Source organism: Mytilus californianus, unplaced genomic scaffold (assembly GCF_021869535.1).
Source record: "Mytilus californianus isolate M0D057914Y unplaced genomic scaffold, xbMytCali1.0.p SCAF_3, whole genome shotgun sequence".
In the NCBI taxonomy this organism is placed as follows: domain Eukaryota; kingdom Metazoa; phylum Mollusca; class Bivalvia; order Mytilida; family Mytilidae; genus Mytilus; species Mytilus californianus.
The window spans coordinates 17,268,725-17,294,633 of NW_026262679.1; the positions used below are offsets into that span (position 1 = coordinate 17,268,725).

The 25,909-nt window shown below is 32.7% G+C and overlaps 1 protein-coding gene across 3 annotated transcripts in view; it reads right to left on the reverse strand.

Annotated features, from left to right (window-relative positions):
- The window catches only part of LOC127734022 (uncharacterized), a 144,937-nt gene that overhangs the window by 28,284 nt on the left and 90,744 nt on the right, over positions 1-25,909 (reverse strand). Inside the window, exons 2-14 of one of the 3 annotated variants that reach the window (XM_052243566.1) lie at positions 21,172-21,489; positions 19,966-20,047; positions 18,040-18,094; positions 17,397-17,459; positions 16,322-16,508; positions 7,839-7,985; positions 6,279-6,400; positions 5,060-5,168; positions 4,210-4,258; positions 3,232-3,373; positions 1,986-2,163; positions 1,354-1,460; positions 785-942 (exon numbers count right to left, since the gene is read on the reverse strand). In XM_052243566.1, the coding sequence (XP_052099526.1) occupies positions 785-942; positions 1,354-1,460; positions 1,986-2,163; positions 3,232-3,373; positions 4,210-4,258; positions 5,060-5,168; positions 6,279-6,400; positions 7,839-7,985; positions 16,322-16,508; positions 17,397-17,459; positions 18,040-18,094; positions 19,966-20,047; positions 21,172-21,489 (1,717 nt within the window). The remainder of the gene's footprint in view (positions 1-784; positions 943-1,353; positions 1,461-1,985; positions 2,164-3,231; positions 3,374-4,209; positions 4,259-5,059; positions 5,169-6,278; positions 6,401-7,838; positions 7,986-16,321; positions 16,509-17,396; positions 17,460-18,039; positions 18,095-19,965; positions 20,048-21,171; positions 21,490-25,909) is intronic. The other 2 variants (XM_052243567.1, XM_052243568.1) reach the window with 2 other exon arrangements.

A 25,909-nucleotide genomic window follows, 5' to 3' on the forward strand; every position in this document is an offset into this window, starting at 1 on the left:
ATACATGCCAAAATTCAAAGAAATGTGTTAACGTCTATTGACTGTGGACGAAGTATATGTTCTTGGAGAACAAACAGTTTTGCATAAAGTCGTTCTATGAATTGAAGGCGTGTTGGGTTTACGTTTATGAAACAGGAACTTAACTACATGAAAGGAAAAAACATGAAGATTTCACACAAAACAATAGTTTGTTAGAGACATGCCCATTTTGGTTGAGAATAAGCACAAAAGAGTTGAACCTCGGTCATATACTCAATTAATGGAGTCAATTTAGCAGCAAACATAGGAGTTCTCAATTTATATTATCATTTGAATGTGAATTATACGTCTATTAGTCATCAGCAACCTAACAACATAATAATTTAACGACATCTTGTTTGGTTTTCTCGTGTAATTAAGTCGTCTGATTTGCAATTCTACCGATTATGTCCTATTCTCGATTATGAAATTTTGACTGAGTGAAGTCGTACTGTGGGGAATGCATGCACAGCAGGGGACGCTTATCCTGTCAACGCACCAGCTCTCGCTTCTTTTTAAATTCTTTTGATTCAGCCAGTTTTTGTTTGTTTCCTTGATTTATCTCTTCTTAATCGATTAACGAAATTGATTAAAACGTGTGGTAGTTTTTGAAAGTTAGTCAACGATACTCGTCTTACGAGAGCCTTTTATATAGCTTTATGACATTTTAAAAGACGCTAGAAGTTCTATCTATTGTATAAGTGATTTCTTGATAGGTTTCTGTTTGATTATTTGAAACTATAATCTACAGTTTACTTCTACTTACACGTTAGGATTTGAAGAAATATATTTTTTAGAACATACGGTATCTATCCAAGCACAATGGGGATCTTTTATACATTGATCAATCTTTATGTACTGTTCACAGTGTATTACATTTATTTGTCGCACTGAATAATCTGTTCCAATAAACACAAAGTCTCCCTGTAATTTAATTGTCAATGCTTATAGCATATTATATACACATACAACTGATATAAGTGCGTGTGAAGTGTGTTTTGAATTAATATAAAGACACCTTGCATAATAGCTTGTATTCATTTGTTTCATTTGTAGATATTTTGTAAGACTAGCTATAAATGTGAAAGTTTACATTTTGAGAATAAATGTCATATACGAATCACATTTATTTGAAAAACAGAATTTATGTTACAATTTTAACTCCTTTTAAGAGCTAAAAATAGTGTGTAACCAGTGACTTAATTTAAGAGACCGTATGTTTGCTTTCGAATGTCCATCCGCTTTAATTATTTTTGGAAGGGTTTTTACTGTTGCACTTATTTATGTCTAGGTATGTTCCCTAATATTTTTTATGATTGAAAATATTAAACTTACAATATTGACTAAAGACCAGATGGCTTCATTCGTTGGTAAAGGTGAGTAAATATTTGACACGTAAGTATTTTCGTTTTTCGAAAATAATTTATAAACCTTTCCACTACCTGAAAATAAGCAAAAACATATTATAGCACTACTATAATTTGAAATAATAAACTACTTATACATTTTATAAATTTTTTTTTTTTTTCAATCTCCAATGTTGATTTACTTGTAAATGAACTGGAGACTTAATGATAAAGTTGACCTGATTTTCTACAAACCAGGACACAGTTTTCTTGTTTGCAATCATGTAGACAATTGTTTGCGTCTTTTTTGTGTTATTTGAACATACCTTGGTAAAACCATCAGTCTGGCATGACATCTAATGATATGCAAATTAAACTTAATTGCATCATTTTCTAGATTTTGAGAGCCGATTAGTGTATTCATATTTTATTTTTTTATTTTTCTGTTTCAGTACATTTTCAAAACCTTTTAATAAAATAGTGTGTGCTTAAAAAGGAATCAGCAATTTTGATGACCACATGTCTTCCAGAACCTGTGGGATTTTGATACATTTGTATCAGTAACCAGATGGCTTTGTCGTCTCATTAACATTTCCAATGTGCATCTTTTTTTATACATACTTGAGCCTGCATAAAACACAATCTCCGTCATGTCCTTATGTAGTTCTAATTTCTGTAGATGATCATATAAAACAAAAATTGGCTTCCCATACAAAGGCTGAACAGATTCGTGCATTAGAGGATGGTTGGCAATAAAATTAAGAACATCTTCACTCTGAGCCATTGAATCATTAATACACTGGGGAAAAACAAATTGAACATTTATTACTTTTTCATTGGGCATAACGTTTCTGCAAAGATTTTAAAACTAAAAATCAATATACTATTTGTTTCTGTTTTCTTTTTTATCCTACGTCAAAATTCATTTCCTCTTGTAGCCAATCTGTAACAGCGTAAGTCATAAAATGTGTCTTAAAAGACAAGAGTTCACGGTTTCCGACAAAAGACCAAAATACTTTTCAGTTCCATATAGTTATTATGATCAGCGATACACAAAGAAGAGTGATTGCATATGTCACTGACACTTTAGCTGAAGGATATAACAAATAAGCTGTGATAAAATATATTAGAAAGGCTTTCAGCCAAACATTTTGAAATGTGATGTGTTTAGTTTTAAATCATAACCTTGCCATCATAAAGTTGAACCATACTATGACCCCAAGTATGGGTATCTAAACTGTCTGAATGTGATATTTAAATATCGTGTATTCTATAAATATTACGAGAGAAATAGTTCGTGCTGTTGTATGTTGTGTTGTGTGGACTTATTTTTATGTTCTTTTTTTGCCAGTGCGTTATTAGATTCTGTTCTGCCTCTTTTGTAAAGATCAGCAATACCGTTTGATCGATCAGTAGTATATTGTGTCTAAATTTGAAGGCAATGCTTATTCGATAATGTAAAACAAATATTAGCAAAAACAACAATCTACAAGGTATTTCAAAAAGGGGGAAGTCCATTAAATCTGACAAAACCAAACACTCGACTATATCAACCAATGGAAGGACTGGAAACAAAATGGAAACTTCCTGACTTGGTACATGCATTTTCAGAAGAAAATGATTTTATAGCTTGCTTAACTATCACTTTTAAAAGCTATTTATCCATTAGGCTTTGGCGTCATGATGAGTCGTGATCATTTATCAATGACTGAAGAAATTTAGATGCATGTCGAAATAACGCTGTATTAGATCTATAATGGATACCTGTATGTTTAAGTGTGGTGTCTAAATTTTATGTTTTAGTTACTAAAAAAGTAAATCAATATTGTAAAACTACAGTAAAATTAAACATTGAAAACAAACTTACCATACCAGGCCTTGGTTGCGGTATATTTTTGGCCTCTGTCCAAAATGATTTTTGTGTAACCTGGGTCTTAAATGGCCCATTAAATACAGCTTCAATGTCAGAGGTGGTAAAGGCACATATCACGGAGACTGGTGACTTGATTCTAAAAAGGTGTTAAGTATTTAGAACATATTTGCAGAAGTTGCATATTGCGTAATATTCTTTATCCAGATTTGAATGGCTAAGGGTTTAAAACATTTTTGTCTTGTTGATATATGCATTGATAAAGAGAAACATAAAGGGAAAGAAAAAAAAAGTAAACAATTAAATCTATACATGTTTTCTGCAAAACTCGAAAACATCTACTGAGTTTGACATAAAATCAGAATGAAAATAACACTTATACATTTCATCCGTCTGAAATATATGGACGACGCTTCCTTCTTGTTGATATATATGATTGACACTTTACATTCTAACTTAATCTTCCATAGTACTTTTTTGTTTGAATTGAATTAGAGCTCTGATAAAGTAACTGTTTTGTGTTTTTTAGACCAGAATTGCAAAGTTTACCACTAAAGGCTTTAGTGTGAATTGTTAAATATTGAAATTACAAAATTGAAGGTTGTTATAAATAGATTTAAAAAAATCAGCATCATTTTCCCACCAAACTATTGTTCGACGATCTAGTTACAGTACTTGAAAAGTCCTTCCTTAAAATTGTAACCGATATTAATATTGCAGTCATTGTCTTTAAATGTACTATTTATCAAACTTTGAAATCTTTGGAACACTTAGTTTTTCTACTTTTAAGCTCCGGGGCTTTAGTTATAGACTTGGCACAAATACATTAATTTTAAGATTTTCAATACTATTAAATCTCGTTATTCATTTGGCCTTCCAACTATTTAATACGAGCGCCACCGGGGAGTTTACTCTCCTAAAACCAGATATCGTTGTTGCGTTTAATCAAGGTTGACACTGCTAGTCTTTACTTGCCTTGTTGTAAACAGGCCATAGAATATGCCATCTTTTTTAACCATGTCCTCTGAAATAAGATAGAAAACATACATTTTTTTCATTTATTTGATTAAAATTACTCATTAATACGATGAATTTGTTATAAAGATATATGACATTAGATTTGTATATTAAGAAAACTTTCTATCAAATAATAAATATCTTTATATCACCGACAAGCTAAATTGGAGTGAATTTTTAAAAAGTCAGATGTTACAAAATTTAACGGATATTTCAAAGTGGTGATTTACTCAAATTTGGTATAGAAAATAAAATATACGTTAAGATGTTTGTTTATAACTGTACATGATAACAAGGCGTTACTATCTTTTTAACAATTGATAGCATGCAAGCTTTAAACTTAAGCAGGTGTCTTATCTAAATTTCTTTTCACAAACAATATTAGAAAACTATAAAAAACAAATTGTTTAGTGCAATCGAACATATACAATGGTACTGGTCGCTTGTCAGTGCATCAATGATTCGTGAATTACTAACATAAAGGCATTCAATTTTGTTCCTATATCTGTAGTGGCATATACAAATGGCTTTTAATTTTATAATTGACTGAGTCATTTGATTTATTCCGACTTCAACCCATCCTAGCATCGACGGAAAACCACTAAATATGTATATCTTTAAAAATTTACAATATAACGGATTATCATTTCTCTAAACTTTCAATTAGCTAGGAGTAATGAAGTTTCGTTTGGCTAAGAAGATGAGAAAGACTTGGTGTTCCATATTGATTTTAGCAATTGTTTCATTCTTAGCTTGTTACCGCGCAAAACGAAAGACAAACCTTGTTAATATAATGTAGTATACATACGCATTTCATCAAAATAAACTGGCGAATTTCCTTCAGTGAAACACTGGAGTCTGGCTTTTTGATAACTCGTCCATTTATTCCTTAAAATTGAATTCCCTCCAATATCAGACTACAAAGTTAAAGATATATCAAGTCAGATTAATTAGAAGGTAGAATTTAAATGTTTTCGTAACATTTTTACTTTTGACATGACATGAACAAGAACGACATTTGTGTTTCATTAGCAACTTGAACGGGTTTTTTTTTTTTTTTGCTTCAATATTGATATTTCATATTTAAAATAATATGATCATGGTGGTAATAGTTGGATGAATAGAAATATGTATAATTATTATCATTTCTTAATGTAAAGCCGAAAAGTCGTTTAGTAAATGCACTATCAGGTAATGACAAATAATTACCACACTTTTGTATTCCATTTAATGGCAGTATACGTGTTTCTTAATCCGAATTCCTGATAATAAAACATGAAATTCAAAGCACTAAACAATATTCTTTGTGTTTTATATGCAAATCAAATTGCGAATGAAACACACAGCAGCCACGGCAACTAGTAATACAAAGAATTGTATAATTGTATGTGAGCGGGAAACATCTCTTGTGTTTATAGTCTTCAAAATTCGTTTTATAAAGGTCCAGCAGATTTCTATATTTAGTCAACATCAATTATGAGCAAACCAATTTAACTGAGCTGAAGCTTTAGAAACTGTTTAGGTCAATGTCGAATAATTGTCTCATAACACTTTGTTCAAGTATTTGTCGTTTCGATTAGTCTATTTTAGGGTCATATCTTGGATTTTTTTTCTGTGTGTCTTGTCATCGTACAAGATCTTGCTTTTAGAAACAACAGGAGGATGTAATATTGGATGATTGCAAATGAGACATCCACCAGAAACCAACGAATGAGAACTGAAGCAACTATAGGTCTCCGTACGGCCTTCAACAATCAGCAAACCTTATATCGTAAGAGGCGAAATATACCAAAAGGACAAAATGTGAAAAAATTCAAACGAAAAAACCAGCGGCCTAATTTATGTGTACAAATAATTTTAAAACATTAACAGGCTCCTGACTTTATGTTCTCTTTCTACGTCAAAAAATTATTGTACCTTATACTGTTTTTATTCGTTCTTTCCTTTCAGATGTACTATATGTACTTTTTAAATATTCATGTGTTTTATCCATCTAACTTATCTTATTGTGTCAGTACTCACCGTACCTTACAAACCTTTGCAACTCTCGAGTACACTTTGTTTTCAGAGGGATCAACTTCAGTAGCAGTTTCGCGGAAAAAGAAAAGTACTGATTCTTTTAAGGAGAATGATCCGACAAATTGGGGGTCTGCAAATGAGAAGTAACTATTTTGTTAGAATTTTAAATGTGAGCTGCATACATTTAAATATGTCATGTCTTTAAGATTGTATGTTTTTATTTTTAATTTGTTTGTGAGTTTACTGGTTTTGGAGGTCTATTTTTTTGTTTTGTTTTGTTTTTGTTTTGTTTTTTGTTTTTTGTTTTATGTTGTTAACCAAAATGTTTTTATATGTGTTTCGAATAAATAATTAAGCGTGGAGTGCTGACAATTCAAAGACGGTGAATCCTGCAATTAACGAGTCATTGGCACAAACACCGGTAAGGAATAACTAAACATTTTTATGTAGGAAGTTTATGTAGGAGTTCAGTAAACTGAAAATAATGTGTTAAACAAAGACATGTTTTTATTATTAACTCAACGTCTAACGTCTTCCGGCTAATATGTCATGCATATCATGAAAGAAAACAGGTTAACAAAAATCCAATAGAAAGGGTCTGCAAAGTTTGTCGACCAAGATAAATGACGTAATTTCGAGTGTCAGTGTGATATTTGTGCTGAATAGGGGAACAGTCCATCTATGGACCCTTTGAAGAGTTGTTGTTTAAAGTTTTTAACGTATTGAAAGCGTTGTATTCTAACAATACGTGGCATCGGAATTAAAGAGCCGTTTCAGACTGGACTTGGCTGTGTATCTACAGGTTTTTCTTGTGCTTATATCAACCTGTTTAGCTGTAGTAAAAAGCCCTTGTTGCGGCTTAATGGCGTCAAATGAATTTTACCTGTGACCTTATTTACAAAGCATTCGTTAACTGATTGACCGATTTATATTTACGTTGAGTTTCTGTTAATTTCTTATTCTTATTCACAAAGCCACGTTATCTAACCCACCCGTCAAGGTCTCCGTTAAATGTTCCGTTTAACCTGAATATTAGAGGGTAGTACGTATCTCCCAGTTAATACGATATTCCAGAGCTTGCTTTCCATTATAGAGAGTTGGTGCTTACAAGGAAGCTATAAAACTAAGATATTTAAGCGATGGAGATGAAATCATCCCTTCGACAATTTTACGGATATCATTACGAGTTGATTGACCGTTATGGAATATCTGTTTCACAGATGACGGCGGATATGTTCCAATTGTTGTAGTCTCTATCCCGTCCTCTTTTCCTCGAATGTGACTTACCGAGTTAGACGTTTAACTGGGTTTGTACTTATACAACACAACAGGTGCCACATGTGGAGCAGGATCTGCTTACCCGTCTGGAGTACTTGAGATAAACCGATGTTTTCGGGGGGTTCGTGTTACTCAGTCTAGTTTTCTGTATTGTGTTTTGTAGACTGTTGTTTGTCTTTTTGTTGTTTTTGTTGTTTTTTTTTGCAGTTTGTTTTCGACTTATGAATATGAATATCCCTTTGGTATCTTTTGCCTCTTTTTCCACTTCATTAGTTATCATTAAAAGTTACCTTTCATCCAGTTAGAGCTGATGACACCTTTTTGGTACTCACTACTAACGGTCCCGTCCTTATCATAAATTGGTCTAAATATTGTTGCCTCAGTATGCAACGTGGCGCCATAATACATAGTTCCTTTGCCATACGAATTATGATCTCCTGTAAAAACAAAATGAACTATAACCTATTTTTTGATGCAATATATTTGCAATTATGATACCATCGTCTCTTATAGTTAATGGTGCAGTTTCAACATGGTTCATTAAATCTGAACTTGTACTACATATGTACTGGAATAAACGAATAGGAGTAAACTTCTTTGAAAATGATATTAGCATATTGATATTTTCCTCACGGTCCTTCGATCTATTATTAGCCCCGACAGTACTCCGAGGTATACAAAATGAATAGAGTTTCTCTGACTGTAGGTAGCCATTTCATTGACTGATCCGGTCCATAGAATATTATTCTTATGATGGTAAAACGATGATTAACAAATAGTTTTAATAAATGGCATGAAATCAAACAGACATAGTCTGCTCTATGGTCGGGTTGTTGTCTCTTTGACACATTCCCCATTTCCATTCTCATTTTTAAAGAACAATCGTCAGTTTACGATTCCACGTGCTAGTCTATCTATCTACATTTACATTTATGAATACATCTGGTTATAAGATAATCGGCAGTTTACTGAGATAATTCGATGGTGTATAGTCTCAAATACGCACGAAATGCTAATACATTATAAGGAGTCCATGCACTACAAACCAGTAAAAGTCTGAAATGGCCTATATCTGTACTCGACTGTACTGATTTTTACTCGACCAGTCTGAATTGGTCTGAAATTTACTTGATATTACTCGACTGTAGTCTGAAGCATACTTAACAGTCTGAACTTGTACTCGACGTTTACTCGACCAGTACTAAACCATTTTATATGAGTCTGAACCATACTCGACAAAGTCTTAACCATTCTCGACCAAGTCTGAACCATGCTCGACCTAGTCTGAACCATACTCGACCTAGTCTGAACCATACTCGACCAAGTCTTAGCCAACCTAGACCTGTTTTTTGTATCTATCTAGATTGTATTTCATCAATTTAGGAACTGTTTTACATACATATATATATATATACAATGTATATCACATTTAAAAAAAAAATAAAACAAGATGATCAAAGAAAGTAGTTTCTGGTTGGATTAAAAAAATATCATGTAATAAATTAAGTTTTCATCAAATGAATTTTTATATACATAATATCATGTTCACATTGCTTTATGTACATCAAAAATACCAGAACTTTCAACCATTATTAAAATATCTTAAATGTTATTCAAAACTTTTTTTATCAAAATATATATAAAATAGTATATAAAGCAACTTAATAAATGTTCACATTGACACCTTTGTTTGGTAAAACTAAGAGTTTAATATAATAATGATAATAATAATAATAATAAAACTTTTTAAAAAAGGAAATGTATTCCAAAGTTGCAGTAGAAATTTATTTTAATTAAATTTAAATATGTTTTGTCATAATTAAAGACTTGGCATACAAGAAGCACTTTAATAAGGTTTAATTTACCTTAGTACAATTGTGTTTTACAGGTAAAAAGAAAACCCTATATTTTTTAAACTCGTGTATTACTTATCTAGTGAATTCAAAAGGCCTTGTGATTTAAGTTTTACAGGATGTTGTAATTTTCAATGGATGTAATTAAAAATTTATTACTCTCTGACCAGGTGTGATCTTTTTAATCAGTGTGCCCCAAGCAGGATGTATTACTTTATAGTTTACCCCTAATCAGAAGAATTTATTAATTTTTTATCCCTTTTTAAAACATATATCCCAAATTATATTATAGAATAGATATATTTCTGATATATTAAGGTTAAACAATGTCAGTGATTTTGTTGGCTGTTGTTACCTCATTAAAAAGATAGATATATTAGTAGTATATATAGTAAACATGAAACCTATGTAGTTTTTATTTAGAAATTTAAGAAAATCAAGTTTTGTTTAAAAAAAACATATGCCAAACAAAAAGCACATTAATAAGGTTTTATCACCCTCAGTATAGGTGTGTTTTCAAGTAAACAAAGTTTTTCTATTTAACAAGACTCAGACTTTAAAATTAGATAATTTAACTATCTCGATTTGATAAATCTGAGAATCATGTAAGGATGTAAAAATCTGTTTTTGTATATATATTTTAATTTTATAGTGGCTTGTCAGTTAAAAAGAAAGTTATTTTAACAATTAAAATTATAAAAAGTAGAGGTTATTTGGTCGAGTATGGTTCAGATTGGTCGAGTATTGTTCAGACCTTTGGTCGAGTATGGTTCAGACTGAAAAAAATAGGTCGAGAGCTGGTCAAGTATTGGTCGAGTACAGGTCGAGAATGGGTTAAGACTGTTTCAGACTGGTCGAGTAATAGTTCAGACTATTTTCAGTAGCAAAAATAAGGGTTAAGTACAAATCAGTAGTCGAGTATGGTTAAGACTGGGTCGAGTAATATTAAGTAAAAATCAGACCAATTCAGACAGGTCGAGTAAAAATCAGTACAGTCGAGTACAGGTATAGGCCATTTCAGACTTTTACTGGTTTGTAGTGATGCTTTGTTAAATGTTTCTGTTTGACCTTTTTTCTAAATTAGATATTTGTTTTAGTATATTGTAAATCAAATATAAGAATTTGGGTCAAATCGGTGAACCTGAATTTGACAAGTTATGCACTGTCTTTTAATCGGTATGATAAAATCTTATTTTAGAAATGAACTTTGTAGCTGTTTAATACAATTGAGTAATTATATACATAAAACAAGCAATGACAATTGATACATGTATGTATCAACCATCGTGATGATATTGATACAAATTAAAAATAAAAGTTAAAGTTCCGGTAGCACAGGTTGTCTCAAACTTTCTTTTAAGTATATAAAGAAGTGTTCAATATATGGCTCTCGGGTTAAAGTGGTGTCTCGGGTTGATATTGAAATCTCTTTACATCTACATATTTCAGCATATCTATTTTTCACGCGAACTGATATCTCTACCGCTAATTTTGGATGGATATGTATCATTTTATTTGCCGTACAAACCACTAAAATACATCAAGACCCAACCAATTAATTAAAAGGTTCTTTAAAACAATCGTTTCCTTATATGACGTCAACTCAGGCATACTATAATGGGTTTTTTTCCGATGCATATAAAAAACGGTGAAACATGTACCAGGTAGTCCGTCAGAGTAAAAATATCCTACTTCCCAACCGACATATAGTCAGTAGTCAACGCCTTAATTGATTAAATTTTGGTATAAAAAAAGAGAAGCACTTTGTGAACTATATCAACTGTCATCTATTGTCTTACAATCACTAAATAACTATCGACCAACCCTTGCGGACCTTCACAAAACTTTGTTGGTTAGAGAATCAGCAAAGCGATGAATATGAAAATGGAAAAAAATATTTAAATGACAGAATTTTTTTCTCTCAAGGAAATCATTGCAGTTAACACAATATTTTGAGAAGCAGATACAAATACTATACTGGTACGCAATGAAGCATATGCATGCTCATTCTTGACAAATAACAGAAAATTAAACTGCAAATATCAAATAGAATAAACATAATAATAGTAAAAATGCACCATCTTCAACAGTTTTACCTCTTCTTGCTTAGTTTAAACAATATTTATTCAGATTAATCATCACATGACGATATAAAATAAAAAAATTATTTAGGATTCAGAAACAAGCAAATTTGCTTTTACAAATCTGTCCTAATAAACAAATAATACACTTATTGAATAATACATAAATATAAATACTGGTATGCTCTGTAATAAATATATAAATATGAAAAACGTGAAAAATACGATAGAGAACAAATAAAAAAACATGACTTTTTGTAATGTATACAGTGTGAAATGCTAGGGTTCTTATTGGATAATGAAGCAGTAACATCAAGGGTTAAAACTTTTGTTTTTGATAATGTATTTCTGCACCAAACTAAATAAATTACTATTTTGCTCATCTGAGAGTACCGTTGATCTAAAAAGCAAAATTTGAGTGTCAACTTGGACAGGAAGAACTGAAAAAGAAGCTAATAGTTCGTGTCTTAAATCGGTGTATATGGGACAAGATAACAGGAAGTAAGAATTTGTTTCTACATCATCACAACGACAGTTTGGGGAGTCTACGAAATTACGAAGGAATAGGTGAGAATTCAATGAACTTGAATCCATCTTAAGCGAGCATGGAAAATTTGACCAAGACGATATCCTACATAGTAATACATTGGGATCTTACTATTTTGGGGACGAATTTGTTTTTTGAATAATGGTAGAGATTCACATTTTCTTATGTTTAAGTTAAGTGTGTTCCATAGTTCTGTTGTTGCTGGGATAAAAAGAATATGCAGAATATTAACGGGTCCGTGTGTTGAGTTGTGTAATGTTATTTCTTTCTCTTGTATAATGGTCATGTATAATTCCCACTGAAACGGGCATTAGGTCTCTTAGAGTTTTAATATTCAAAATTTTGTGAAAAAACAATTAATCTATGGTTGCGTCGCATATCAGATAATTTTCCACATCGAGTTTCCACATATGAATTATTAACAATATCGTTTATTAATATAACATATATGGGGAATGTGTCCATGTGACACAGATGATGCCCCCGCTTGCATATCATATAAAGTCATAAAGGGACATAACTGAAGAACGATAAAAGTGACACTATCCAAATTTGTTAATTATCTGAGTTTTGTAGTAATAAGTATTGTGTATCAGTTTCATAACATTTGGTTGAGGCAAAGTTAAGTTAGAGAACGGAAACGAAAAATTCAGCATTTTTTCCTTTTGTAAAGCGGCATAACTCTAGAACGGTAAAAGTGACGCCACCAAAATTCAAACTTGATCTGTGTTTTGAGGTAATAAGCATTGTGTATAAGTTTCATAACATTTGGTTGAGGCAAAATAAAGTTAGAGAACGCTACGGTGGAGGCATAAAAAAGGAGAGAGCCCAGAATGGACCCTTGTGGAACGCCTTCATTTACAGGTAGCCATTCAGAACTTGAACCGTTAATTACCACCCGCTGGACTCATTTTCAAACCACTTTAATAAAGAATGAACTATGCCCGTTTGTTGACGTTTGAATAGCAGTCCCTTATGCCAGACACTATTAAAAGCTTTACCTAGATATAACCGCAGATTCCCCCCGTGAAAAGCCTGACTGATTTTTGGTTAAAATGTTATTTTTCTTTAAATGACTGTAAACGTGTTTATGTACACAGCGTTCCATACACTTTGATACTACACTCAACAAAGAAATAGGTATATAGTTTTTCACGTCATTCGGTTTACTATTATAAACTGGGGTAACATTTGCTCGTTTCCATTGATCTGGGAATGGTTATCAAAGGTACCAGGGTTATAATTTAATACGCCAGACGCGCGTTTCGTCTACATAAGACTCATCAGTGACGCTCAGATCAAAACAGTTATAAAGCCGAACAAGTACAAATTAAAAGAGCATTGAGGACCCAAAATCCCAAAAATTTGTGCCAAATACGGCTAAGGTAATCTATTCCTGGGATAAGAAAATCCTTAGTTTTCCGAAAAATGCAAAGTTTTGTAACAGGAAATTTATAAAAATGACCATATATTGATATTCATGCCAACACAGAAGTGCTGACTACTGGGCTGGTGATACCCTCGGGGACGAAACGTCCACCTGCAGCGGCATCGACCCAGTGGTGTAAATAGTTATCAAAGGTACCAGGATTATAATTTAATACGCCAGACGCGCGTTTCGTCTACATAAGACTCATCAGTGACGCCCGGGTCAAAATAGTTATAAAGCCGAACAAGTACAAAGCTGAAGAACATTGAGGACCCAAAATTCCAAAAAGTTGTGCCAAATACGGCTAAGGTAATCTATTCCTTGGATAAGAAAATCCTTAGTTTTCCGAAAAATTCAAAGTTTTGTAAAAGGAAATTTATAAAAATGACCATATATTGATATTCATGCCAACACCGAAGTGCTGACTACTGGGCTGGTGATACCCTCGGGGACGAAACGTCCACCAGCAGCGGCATCGACCCAGTGGTGTAAATAGTTATCGAAGGTACCAGGATGATAATTTAATACGCCAGACGCGCGTTTAGTCTACATAAGACTCATCAGTGACGCTCAGATCAAAATAGTTATAAAGCCGAACAAGTACAAAGCTGAACAGCATTGAGGACCCAAAATTCCAAAAAGTTGTGCCAAATACGGCTAAGGTATTCTATTCCACGGATAAGAAAATCCTTAGTTTTCCGAAAAATTCAAAGTTTTGTAACAGGAAATTTATAAAAATGACCATATATTAATATTCATGCCAACACCGAAGTGCTGACTACTGGGCTGGTGATACCCTCGGGGACGAAACGTCCACCAGCACCAGCATCGACCCAGTGGTGTAAATAGTTATCAAAGGTACCAGGATGATAATTTAATACGCCAGACGCGCGTTTCATCTACATAAGACTCATCAGTGACGCTCAGATCAAAATAGTAATAAAGCCGAACAAGTACAAAGTTAAAAGCATTGAGGACCCAAAATTCCAAAAAGTTGTGCCAAATACGGCTAAGGTAATCCATTCCTGCGATAAGAAAATCCTTAGTTTTCCGAAAAATTCAAAGTTTTGTAACAGGAAATTTATAAAAATGACCAAATATTGATATTCATGTTAACACCGAAGTGCTGACTACTGGGCTGGTGATATCCTCGGGGACGAAACGTCCAACAGCAGCAGCATCGACCCAGTTGTGTAAATAGTTATCAAAGGTACCAGGATTATAATTTAATACGCCAGACGCGCGTTTCGTCTACATAAGACTCATCAGTGACGCTCAGATCAAAACAGTTATAATAAAGCCGAACAAGTACAAAGTTGAAGAGCATTGAGGACCCAAAATTCCAAAAAAGTTGTGCCAAATACGGCTAAGGTAATCTATTCCTGGGATAAGAAAATCCTTAGTTTTCCGAAAAATAGTAGTAGACGTACTTCAGGATAAGTTGAATAGTTTGCATAATGGATACTGTAATACAGAAGATGCTTCTTTTATTATTTTGAATTTATGAGGTCTGGACCAGAAGCTTTTGTGTGATTAACAATTTTCAATACATCTTCAACTTCAGTATCAGTAATTCTATATTAGTAATGACAACACTAATACTATGAAGTTCTTCAGGTAACATAGCACTTGAGTCATCAATATTTGACTTTGAAGAAAAAAAAGCGATTAAATTCATTTGCCTTTTCGATTTCATTAAATATTAAGTTGTTATTAACCATTAATGGATGTAAACTTGAGTCGTTTGTTTTTAATTAGGATAATTGTTAGACCGTTTCCACCAATTTGTAGTGGACGGGTTACTGTTCATGATTTTTTTAATTAAATTGTTGTTAAAATCATCCTTTCTTATTAAGCTCTATAGCTAGTAGATTCATTTCGTATCTTCTTAAGTTTGTCCAATCCAATTGGTTATTATATCGTTTAGCCTTTTGTGGATTATATTTTTTTTCCTTGTCTTTTTTTTTAATATCATTTGTTAGCCAATGAGGTTCATTTTTCCGAACAGTTATTATTTTATTTGGAATACATATTTCAGCGGCCCCTATGATAGTTTTTGTTATTTCGGTGATAAATTGTTTAACGTTATTCGAGTTTATTACGGAATCCCAATTTTTTTCGGATAAGATTTTACGATATCTGTCATAATCTCCGCGATCATATAGCCAAATTTTTCGCTTAAAAGATTTTTGACGACAGTTGGAAAGTTCAAAAGTCTTATTACAAGACAGTGAAAACGTATTTGGTCTAATAAAGGTGGTCCGATTCCATAGTATGTCATTATGTGAGCATCGTTTGTTATAAAAAGATCTAACAATGATGACGACGATTCAGTAAAATGAGTCGGTTCATCTATCATTTGAGTAAGACTAAATTGGCTTATCAAAGATGTTATTTTTGAATTGACAGGGTCTAGTTGGTATATGTTAAAATCGCATGTGGCCATTATGTAATTAATAGTACTATCATTGGAAGCAATATCAACAGAATATTCAATTTTTTCCAAGATTTCCGATCCACTATTGAAGGTATATAAAAGGTTTCGAGTAAAGTCTTTTTATCTTTAAATTCTAGTTGTACAATATTGCTTCAACATTTACGCTTTCGAGGTCAGTTCGACGGTGAACATGTATATCATTTTTTACATAAACAATTATTCCCCCACCAGCCTTGTGTGGTCCTCTATCACGACGGAAGGGGTACTGATAATTTAAGATTTTAATTGATTCGTCTGTATGGTTATTGTTTAACCAGATTTCACTAAACGCTTAAAAGTCAAAGTCAGAGTATACAACTTGTATCAGATCTATTTAAGGGGCTAGTCACAATATTGTATCCTTCTTTTTAATAACGTATTACTTACTAACGTATGTAGTTGTAAAATTATCAAATGGGTCATTTGCACATGGAACAGGACCTAAACTAATATGAGAATTATCTGTTATGTTCAGTTCAAAACCCGTTGGTGAGTCAGCATTGGTTCCACACAATATAACGATGTTGTCTGTTCTAAACTCAAGGACTCTAATGTGATTTTGGCAATAAGGTATCTAAAATAAAATAGATTTGTGAAGGGAAAAAATAAATAAGCATTCCCAAGTTCCATGCTAGTATAGTTTGATCGATAGTAAGTCTACTAAATCAAATGCTTAAACTGGCATTAAATTTGAAATATTATATTTTATATACCTATCTTTAAATGAATTTAAAAAGTCTTTGTTAAAAGTCATTCATGGAATTATGAGGTATACGTTAATTGACAACAACCAAAAGAAGCAATACAACGTCGAGACATCTTTAAAAGTTTAAAATACTGTTATAATAATAGAAAAGTGTCTTCACCATTTTCAAAAGAGAGGCGAAAGATACCAGAGGGACAGTCAAACTCATAGATCGAAAACAAACCGACAACGCCATGGCCAAAAATAAAAAGACAAACAGACCAACAATAGCACAGATGACACAACATAGAAAACCAAAGACTAAGCAACACGAACCCCACCAAAAACTGGGGGTGATCTCAGGTGCTCCGGAAGGGTAAGCAGATCCTGCTCCACATGTGGCACCCGTCGTGTTGCTTATGTTATTACAAATCCGGTAAATAGTCTAATTCGGTAAGTCACATTCATGAAAAAGGAGGGTATTGTAGTTACGACATAAGGAACGTTATCCGATATCATTATCAAAACTATACCCTTTATATGTGTTCGCTTCCCTAGTAGTTTGCTGTTTATAGTTACTGTCTGTCTTTAACATTTGTGTATAGCGTTCAAACTAGTGTTCACATGGATACCCATTGGTCAACAATCATCATCTTCGTGCAATAAGTTATAAGAAGTTCTCATATTTTTTTGCTGTTAAAATATTTCTTATCGATAATGATAATTAAATAGTTGTTTAATGAACCAAACCAGGAGTTTTCAACTACCATAATTTACCTTTTCTTTGGATAAGGTGCAGTAACTAAGTTTGTTTGCTTCAGATGGAAACTGTATAGGAGTCTAAAAAACATTACAGTGAAAAAATTAATGCTGATATTGTAGTTTTTCACTTTACTAAAGACTAAATTCTTTAGCATATGTTAATATTCTCAGAAAATAGCATTGTTTATACACATGTGGAGCAATTCTCAGAAAATAGCATTGTTATACACATGTGGAGCATAAACTGCGTACTCTGCCTGGGCATCTGTCCGATTCCACCCCCGTTTTTTAGTCGGGTTCGTGTTACTCAGTATTTGCTTTTCTATGTATTGTTTTAATGATGTCTCCGTCTTGTCGTAGTTTTTAGTTTGATTCCCATGACGTTGCCAGTTTTTCTTTGACTTATGAGTTTTTCTAGCACTAAATATTGCTGTTGATGACAATATTGCAAATTTTACATGTGTTTGTATAGTTATTAAAAGTTTAGGTACTTTTGGATAATTGGCCTGATATAAAATACAGTATAAACTGGTGCCACATTTTAATTATTTTCTGAATTGTTTTTTTCTTGTGACGTAATATTGCCCGATAATCATAAATGTATGTACTATTTTTTTAACAGTCGACATATTTCTCGACATATATGTGTACTACTCACAGAATTTACTGGAAATCGAGGAATATCTAAAATGTCTACAATACTGACATAATTCCTGTAAAAAGAAAAAGAGTTAATTGCTCCATTTTACGCTTGCTGTAATTTGTATTGTGTAAAATATATTTTCGTTTTATTGTCTATATACAAATAAGAAGGAGTGGCATGATTGCCGATGAGACAACTCTCCACCAGACACCAAATGACGGAAAAGTAAGCAACCAAAAGGTCACCGTACGACCTTAGTCGTCTCTGTTCTTTAGATTATGTTTTTGTTTTTATTTCTAATAATGTGGTTTTTATTATCCTCTTGGTATCTTTCCACTTTTTTCCTCCATTAAAAAAAATATATATTAAGGATGTCACCCGTTTCAAAATAACAAGCTTTTTAAAATAACGGAACTTAAAAAGCAGAAAAATGAAAGGTCTGTGTCCTTATTTTTAAGATAATAGGTTTTTCTCAATAAAACGAAATGGAAAGAGAACATTGTTACATGTCAATGAAAACGCACAAATGAAACCTAAAAGTCAACAATGTTAACTATCTTCAACAATAGACGAAAAAAGTAACAAGATATCAAGGGAGTCATTCAAAACCATACTTCTAAGAAAGGCACCCAGTGCCATGACAAAAAAGGCGAACAGAAAACAAAAACATCACACGTGGAAATGAAGATTGAGCAACAAGGTTTTACTACATTTAACGGTACCAGTTGTACTGATTGACCAGATGTACATGTCGACAAACTGTATATTTTCGGTGTAATCGAGGCCAAAATAGTTTGAAGAGCTGATATAACCAAAAAAGATCAAAAGTAGACCCATACCTGGACAATTGATCAGGACTATGCATGAAGTAGACCCATACCTGGACAATTGATCAGGGCTATGCATGAAGTAGCCAAACCTGGACAATTGATCAGGGCTATGCATGAAGTAGCCATACCTGGACAATTGATCAGGGCTATGCATGAAGTAGCCAAACCTGGACGATTGATCAGGGCTATGCATGAAGTAGACCCATACCTGGACAATTGATCAGGGCTATGCATGAAGTAGACCCATACCTGGACAATTGATCAGGGCTATGCATGAAGTAGCAAAACCTGGACAATTGATCAGGGCTTTGCATGAAGTAGACCCAAACCTGGACAATTGATAAGGGCTATGCATGAAGTAGACCCATACCTGGACAATTGATCAGGGCTATGCATGAAGTAGACCCAAACCTGGACAATTGATCAGGACTATGCATGAAGTAGCCATACCTGGACAATTGATCAGGGCCATGCATGAAGTAGGTATATTCTACATTTGCAAACGCTTTCCTTATTCTATCACTGCAATTTACGAAAAAACGAAACAAAAAAATCAGTATTCGCTTGACAACTCTCAATTTTCCAGAGAAGCTAAAACTATCCCGAAAAAAACCATCAATGATACCAGGCTTATAATTGTGTTTCGTCTACAAAAGACTCATCACTGAAGCTCGAATCAAAAAAGTTTATTGGCCAATAAAGATCAATGTGAAAGGGTATTGAGGTCCCAAAATTCCGAAAGGTTTTGCCAAATACAGGTTATCTATTCCTGGGGTAGAAAATCATTAGTATTTCGAACATTTCAAAGTTGTGTAAGCAGCTAATTTATAATCTGACATTATGAATTCACTTACAGAAACTACTACTGATCTGCCATCCACGGTAAATGGTTTCTGACTTGGTTGTAGGTTGATAGACATATACATCATAAATTAAACATAAAACCCTGTCATTTGTATTATGCAATGTCTAAACTTAACATTTATTGTACCACTTTTGATAACCCAAGGACTCATGTGTTTCATTCAGAATCACACATCAACGAATGAAGTTTAATCGTCTATGAATTGAACATTTATGACATATATAAAAAAAAAGTCATGCTACTTACATATGACCTACAATAAGCTTCTTGGCACTTGGATCAAGTTTTAAATATCTATAATAAGACGGCTCCGATGATTCAAGTAATGCTGAAATACAAATAAACTAATTCTCTATTTTACCGAATTTACTTGGTATAAAATGCATAAGGTAATTCTAAAATTACTGCTAGCATGCACTTTTGACAACGAACAAAAGTTTGTTCAAAAATACAAACATGTGAACGTAATGGGTGTCTTTAAAACTTTCACGTATCAAAATGACAAAGATTTTTCACTAATTTGCTTGAAGCTTTTAATTTTTTTGTTACACTTCTTAAAGCATAAAATAACATAAAATAAAAAAAACAACATGTATGACGGTATAACTAGAGTAGATACTATGAAAAAACAATCGATAATTAACATACATTGTATCGTTATCCCCAGAGATAAAACCACTCTTTCAGAGAAAATTTACCTTAAATGGTTTGGGCTATTTAATTTAGGTCCCTTTTGATCATATGAATACTCATATATTCTTTATGCATCCTTTGATTTCATATGTTTGGCCTTTAAGCGTTGCTGATGAAGGTGAAGCCAGAACAACGCATCGGATGCATACAATATATAAAATGTTATTTTCATTTTCAAATCATTGATTTAATTTAAGTAGACGAAATCCCCTGCCGGTGAATTGGACTACTATATAGAAATAAGAAGATGTGGTATGAGTGCCAATGAGACAACTCTCAATCCAAGTCACAATGTATAAAAAGTGAACAATTATAGGTCAAAGTATGGCCTTCAATACGGAGCCTTGGCTCACACCGAACAGCAATCTATAAAGGGCCCCAAAATGACTATTGTAAAACAATTCAAATATATATATATATATATATATATATAATGTAAAAATGTATACATGTATATAGTAATAAGTTATAATAAAAGAAACAAGTGAACTATTTTCGATAATTTCAATTGTTTTATACTGTGTTACATGCCGTTCGCATGGACTCAATTTTATAAATGACTGACGTCGCTTGTTAGTAATCGTTTCGAAATTCAACTATATACCATACATTGTTCATGTGATACTCAAAATGTATGTGTGTGAAGTGAAGTGACTCAAATCGGTGTGAATTACACCATAGTTTCCACGAAAGAAGTAGTGTATTGCGACGTTGACTCACACCTTTTAAGTACTTTGATAACTACATAAGTATAATTACCAGGTAATGATAAGTTAAACGAGTGTGTTTTCGTCGTTCCATTGTTAGGTACTGAACAGTTGTATTTTCCTTCGTCACTGTATTGTAAATTAACAATTTTCAAATCAAATCTGCCAACACTGCTGTTACTTATGATGAATAAACGATTATACAAGTCACTAGGTAATAAAGTATTCCGATGATTTGAATGTGAATAGACAGTCTGACCACCATATGGTCCATTCCACACAACTTTGTTGCTACCTTCTTGAACATACGGACATTTAAAAGTAACTGTAGAACCACTGAACTTGTATACTGTATTAGTCTGGACGTTATCTGAAAAGAGAAATCGCTGTTACTAAAAAAAACAAAACTGTACTATTAACTAATAAATAAACCCTGTTTTTTCCCAGATTTCACATTTTGATTTAAAAGATGGAGAAAAGTTTTAGAAATGTGCAGAATGTATGTAAAAAGCGTCGAAAATGTTTCACTATAAATTTCGATTTGTCGAAAAAATCCGTCCTAAGAGTTTGTTAAAAAAAAATATATTTTATTGCTATAAACATTTCCGAGTTAACGATGTGAAAATAAATCTTGCCTAGTTTAAATCTGGCTCGAACAAGCACGGTCAGATACTGTGAATAGTGTCTGCCTGTATCTGACTTGGACAAACTAATTTAAGGGTTTCGTGTCGCATCTGTTTTCAGTGTGATTATGCCCTTTTGTTTTATGTGTCGGTGTTACTTCTATCAGTAGTTATGTCTATCCTCGGTCCTGAAAATAATGTTCTATTTCAACCTTTCACAATAAATAAAGTTTAGTTTTAAAGATTTGTTGGTGCCGATTGTTTATGAGTTAGGTTACGTCCTAAAATTTGTTAGGAAACACTATATAAATCATCAATGTATTTTAGCAGAGCAATACGGCAGGCGGCACTCGTTATAAATAGTAGAGCTGGAACTGCCGGCCCTTTAGGAGCACCTGAGATCAACCCGAGTTCTTATGGGTTCGTGCTGCTTAATATATTGTGTTCTGTGTAGTGCTATTACGACTGTTCTAAAAAGATTTCGTCGTTTTTCTTTTGACCAGAGCGTTGTCTGTTTTCATTTTGCTTATGTTTTTGTTTATTGCCCCTCAGTATATTTTTTGTATTATCCATAAATATCTTCTGTTTGTATCTGACTCGGACAATTTCGGCAGATGATTTTGAAACTTTGTCTGCTTATTTTAGAAATTATATATGACGTTTGTATTCCTATTACAACTACATGCGCCCGTTCTCCTCGTTTCGATAACTTGTTCCTTTAAACAGGGGACTCACAAGAAGGCCTACAAGCTTGCATGCATACCCTCGTTTAACTTAACATTCCTCTACATAGATAAATTTCTGCCACCGCACAATTGAAAGTTTGGTGTTTATTTGATTAAACATATATACTGAAATGAAGGTTACCATAAACACAATGCAACAGTTAGGTCTGCTATATATCTTAACTTACATCTAAAACGTCATAGTGAGAATCCGTTGACCTAGTGGAGCAGAAAATTTAAACATAATTCACATAGTCGAAATCGTCAGTCGACTCCATTAATTGTAGGAGTTATTGCCATAAAAATTATTAATTTATCAAATTTTACTTTTTTCCCTTATATCTTGAAAACAATAATAGATAGACAAAAAAATTGAACAGCTAACATGATCAGTAACACCAAATGTACTAATAATTCAATAAGAATGAAATGGTCGAACGACTTTTTGCAGAGGTTGTTATCCCCACATTATAGTTTTAGCCAATTTTTAATAAGCCAAGCTGGATCTATGTGATCATTCCGGATTTTGAGATGGTGCAGAATTCTGAGTTGAAAACATACCATGAATCTTATGATGTATTATATGTCTTACATACACTTTATACACCATTTTAATCATCTTCTGCCAACTATTCACATGTTATTTGCCCTTTAATTAAGGACAGAGTGGTCGAACAGCAACTGCATTTTAAATATACAGCTTTCAAAAACTTCCTTTGTTAATCAAAATTTATAAAATATTACTATTTATGAATAAATGTCAAAAGTTAATACTTGTATATCACATTTATGTAGTTAATAAGAATTATTTAAGTATTTTATTAGTATCTTATGCTCGTATGTCAGTAAGTAATTGAATAAAATGTGGACAAGCTGTGCATTCCCACACTTTTTTCAAATACTGTCATTTAAAAACATTTCATTAGGCAAGTAAGAGTACTATTGTGGAGCAAATAAATTTTATTGAACTAAGTTACATTGGGCCCATGAAAAGGTCATCAAATAAATTTTGTCAAGAGGTTTTTGATGCTTGGAAAACCCTTCATCAAATTAGAATAACCAAGATGTATTGATGAAGTTCTATCTTATCAGGCGGAAACCCAGTTGAAATTAAACAAAAGAAATGGAACTCTTTGTTAGAGAAGGTCAAAAAGGCCAAGGTGGTAAATTTGAATTGTTTATATCTGTTTCTATGGGCTTTAAAAGTTTTATGAATGTGCATAATTTAGGATTTTATGCATCGTATTTATGTGTTTTTACTTAAATTATGGTATTTAGCTTCAAAATATTTATAAACGTTTAAATTATAGACACATTTTCACAAAACAGTCGATTGGGGTAGGTGCAAATACATGTGGATCTTTTTTGTGCATAAGCATAAATACCGCCGAAAATATTCCAAAGAAAGATAATAGATTTATCTTTTTAAAGCATTAATTTGCATATCTGCCCCCGGCGACAGTTTTTTGGGAAAAATCAAAAAAATGGGCAATAATTTCATCGAAAAGAGAAATTCAAGTACACCTTTAATGTTCAGGCGTGTTTGAGTTTGCTATGCTGTCTTGAAAACGTATAAAACATATAAAGAAAAATATTTGATACATCATCTCGCTTCAGATTCGATTATTTTTATATATTTTGGCTATAGGTTGATATAATAACATTAAAAACTTACAGTACTAAGAATGAGTCACAGCAACAGAGTAGGTGTGTTAGAATTGCAATTTTTTTTCTAAAAGTACTTGACGACAGACTTAAGTGGATCTTAAAAATGCATAACTTCAAAAAAACTTCATATTTTGTGCGTGTTATCTACGGTAATTAGTCCTCAACCTCTGAAATTTTTTAGTCTGCCCTTCCACGAAATATTTAATAAAGAATTTTTTTAAATATTTTTGAACTTTCGAAAATTCCTCCTGACAACCGATCAAAAAATAGTTTTAAGTTAACCAAAAGCATAAAAGTACATAAAATGATGATCAATAGAAAGTAGATACATTTGTCTTTTAAGATACAAATGGCATATAAGGATCGTAATGATGCTATGTGGATAAACTGATCGAGTTTCAAGAGCTAAATTGACAGCGCGTCATCACTACAATGGCTTCCATTTTAACGATTATAAAAATTTGGTGGCGTAATGGGGAGATAATTTTGACGAAGTAGAATCCTGGCTGTTATCCTTTATGGGAGGGAGAAAACATTAAAATTGGTGATTCAAGTGTTTATTATAAAAACTGGGCTAAAGCTGGAATTTGGACAGTGCATGGCTTGTTAGATAATCAGGGCAAAATTATGTCATTTCAAAATTTCCAACAATTATATCAATTTAGACCATTTTTTTTACATAATTATGGAATATCACACTCGCTTTAAAGAGTGGTTAAACACGATCAATATTGATGTAAAGGAGAAAACAATTCAAGCAATTCTACCTTTAAGTATCTATACTATTAAACGAGAAGACCTCATTTTGTGTGTCGCTTCTCTTCCTTTCCCAATAAATTAATCATCATGCCTCTGTGTCCTATAGGTACCATGCATAGTCGCATTTGTCATCCACTCTTATGATTATTCAGTTTGTGTTATTTTGGGAGAAAAACGAAGAAAAAGGCGTCCGGATATTGTTTCCGTCATCAGACCGACTTTTAAGTCATACCCAAAACTTCCGATTTTAAACTTTAAAAGAGGGGGTAAAGGGTTATTTTCGTGCAACATGTTTTGCCACTTTTTATTTCACGTGCAGCCGTGAAAAAGGTTCGTTATTCACCGTGTTTCTTGAAATCGATAAAAAAATCAACGTGCAAGAAATTTTTAAATGTTCGCTCAAACGTGAAATGGCAATTTTATTTTCTTCCGTGCAGATACCCCCCCCCCCCCCCCCTTCCTTTACTCCCTCTTTAAACATAATTTTCATAATTACTCGGGGACAGGACAATTATTTTCGCGTCATTCTGCATGTATACTATGATTATAATCCTATAATATACAGAGACTCTCTATATAGTATAGCAGTGATCGCCGTGGAGAAGAAACTTGGAATTGATAGTTAATAGCAAATACACTTATTTATATTATATGTATGTTCATAGTATACAGAAACGCGAAAATCATAGAATTTAATAGAGAGCAAAAAAAAAAAATAACGGACTTTGGACAAACGGGAGAGGGCTTAAAATAATTGTCCTGTCTCCAAGTGCCTATGACTCAGTTTGATACCTTTTCTGAAATTCTCCAGACATAAAATCTTTTACAAAAATTCATCCTACAACAGTTTACATACTTTCAACCAAGCTCTAAATACCCGCGATTTCGCGGGTTTGTTCTAGTTTTCTTTGAATCAAAGAAAGGTTCAAAGGACATGTACAAAGTATTGAATGAGAAATATATTGCTTTTGATGCATAGGAAAAATGGGAAAACTATCTTAATATGACTGGTAAT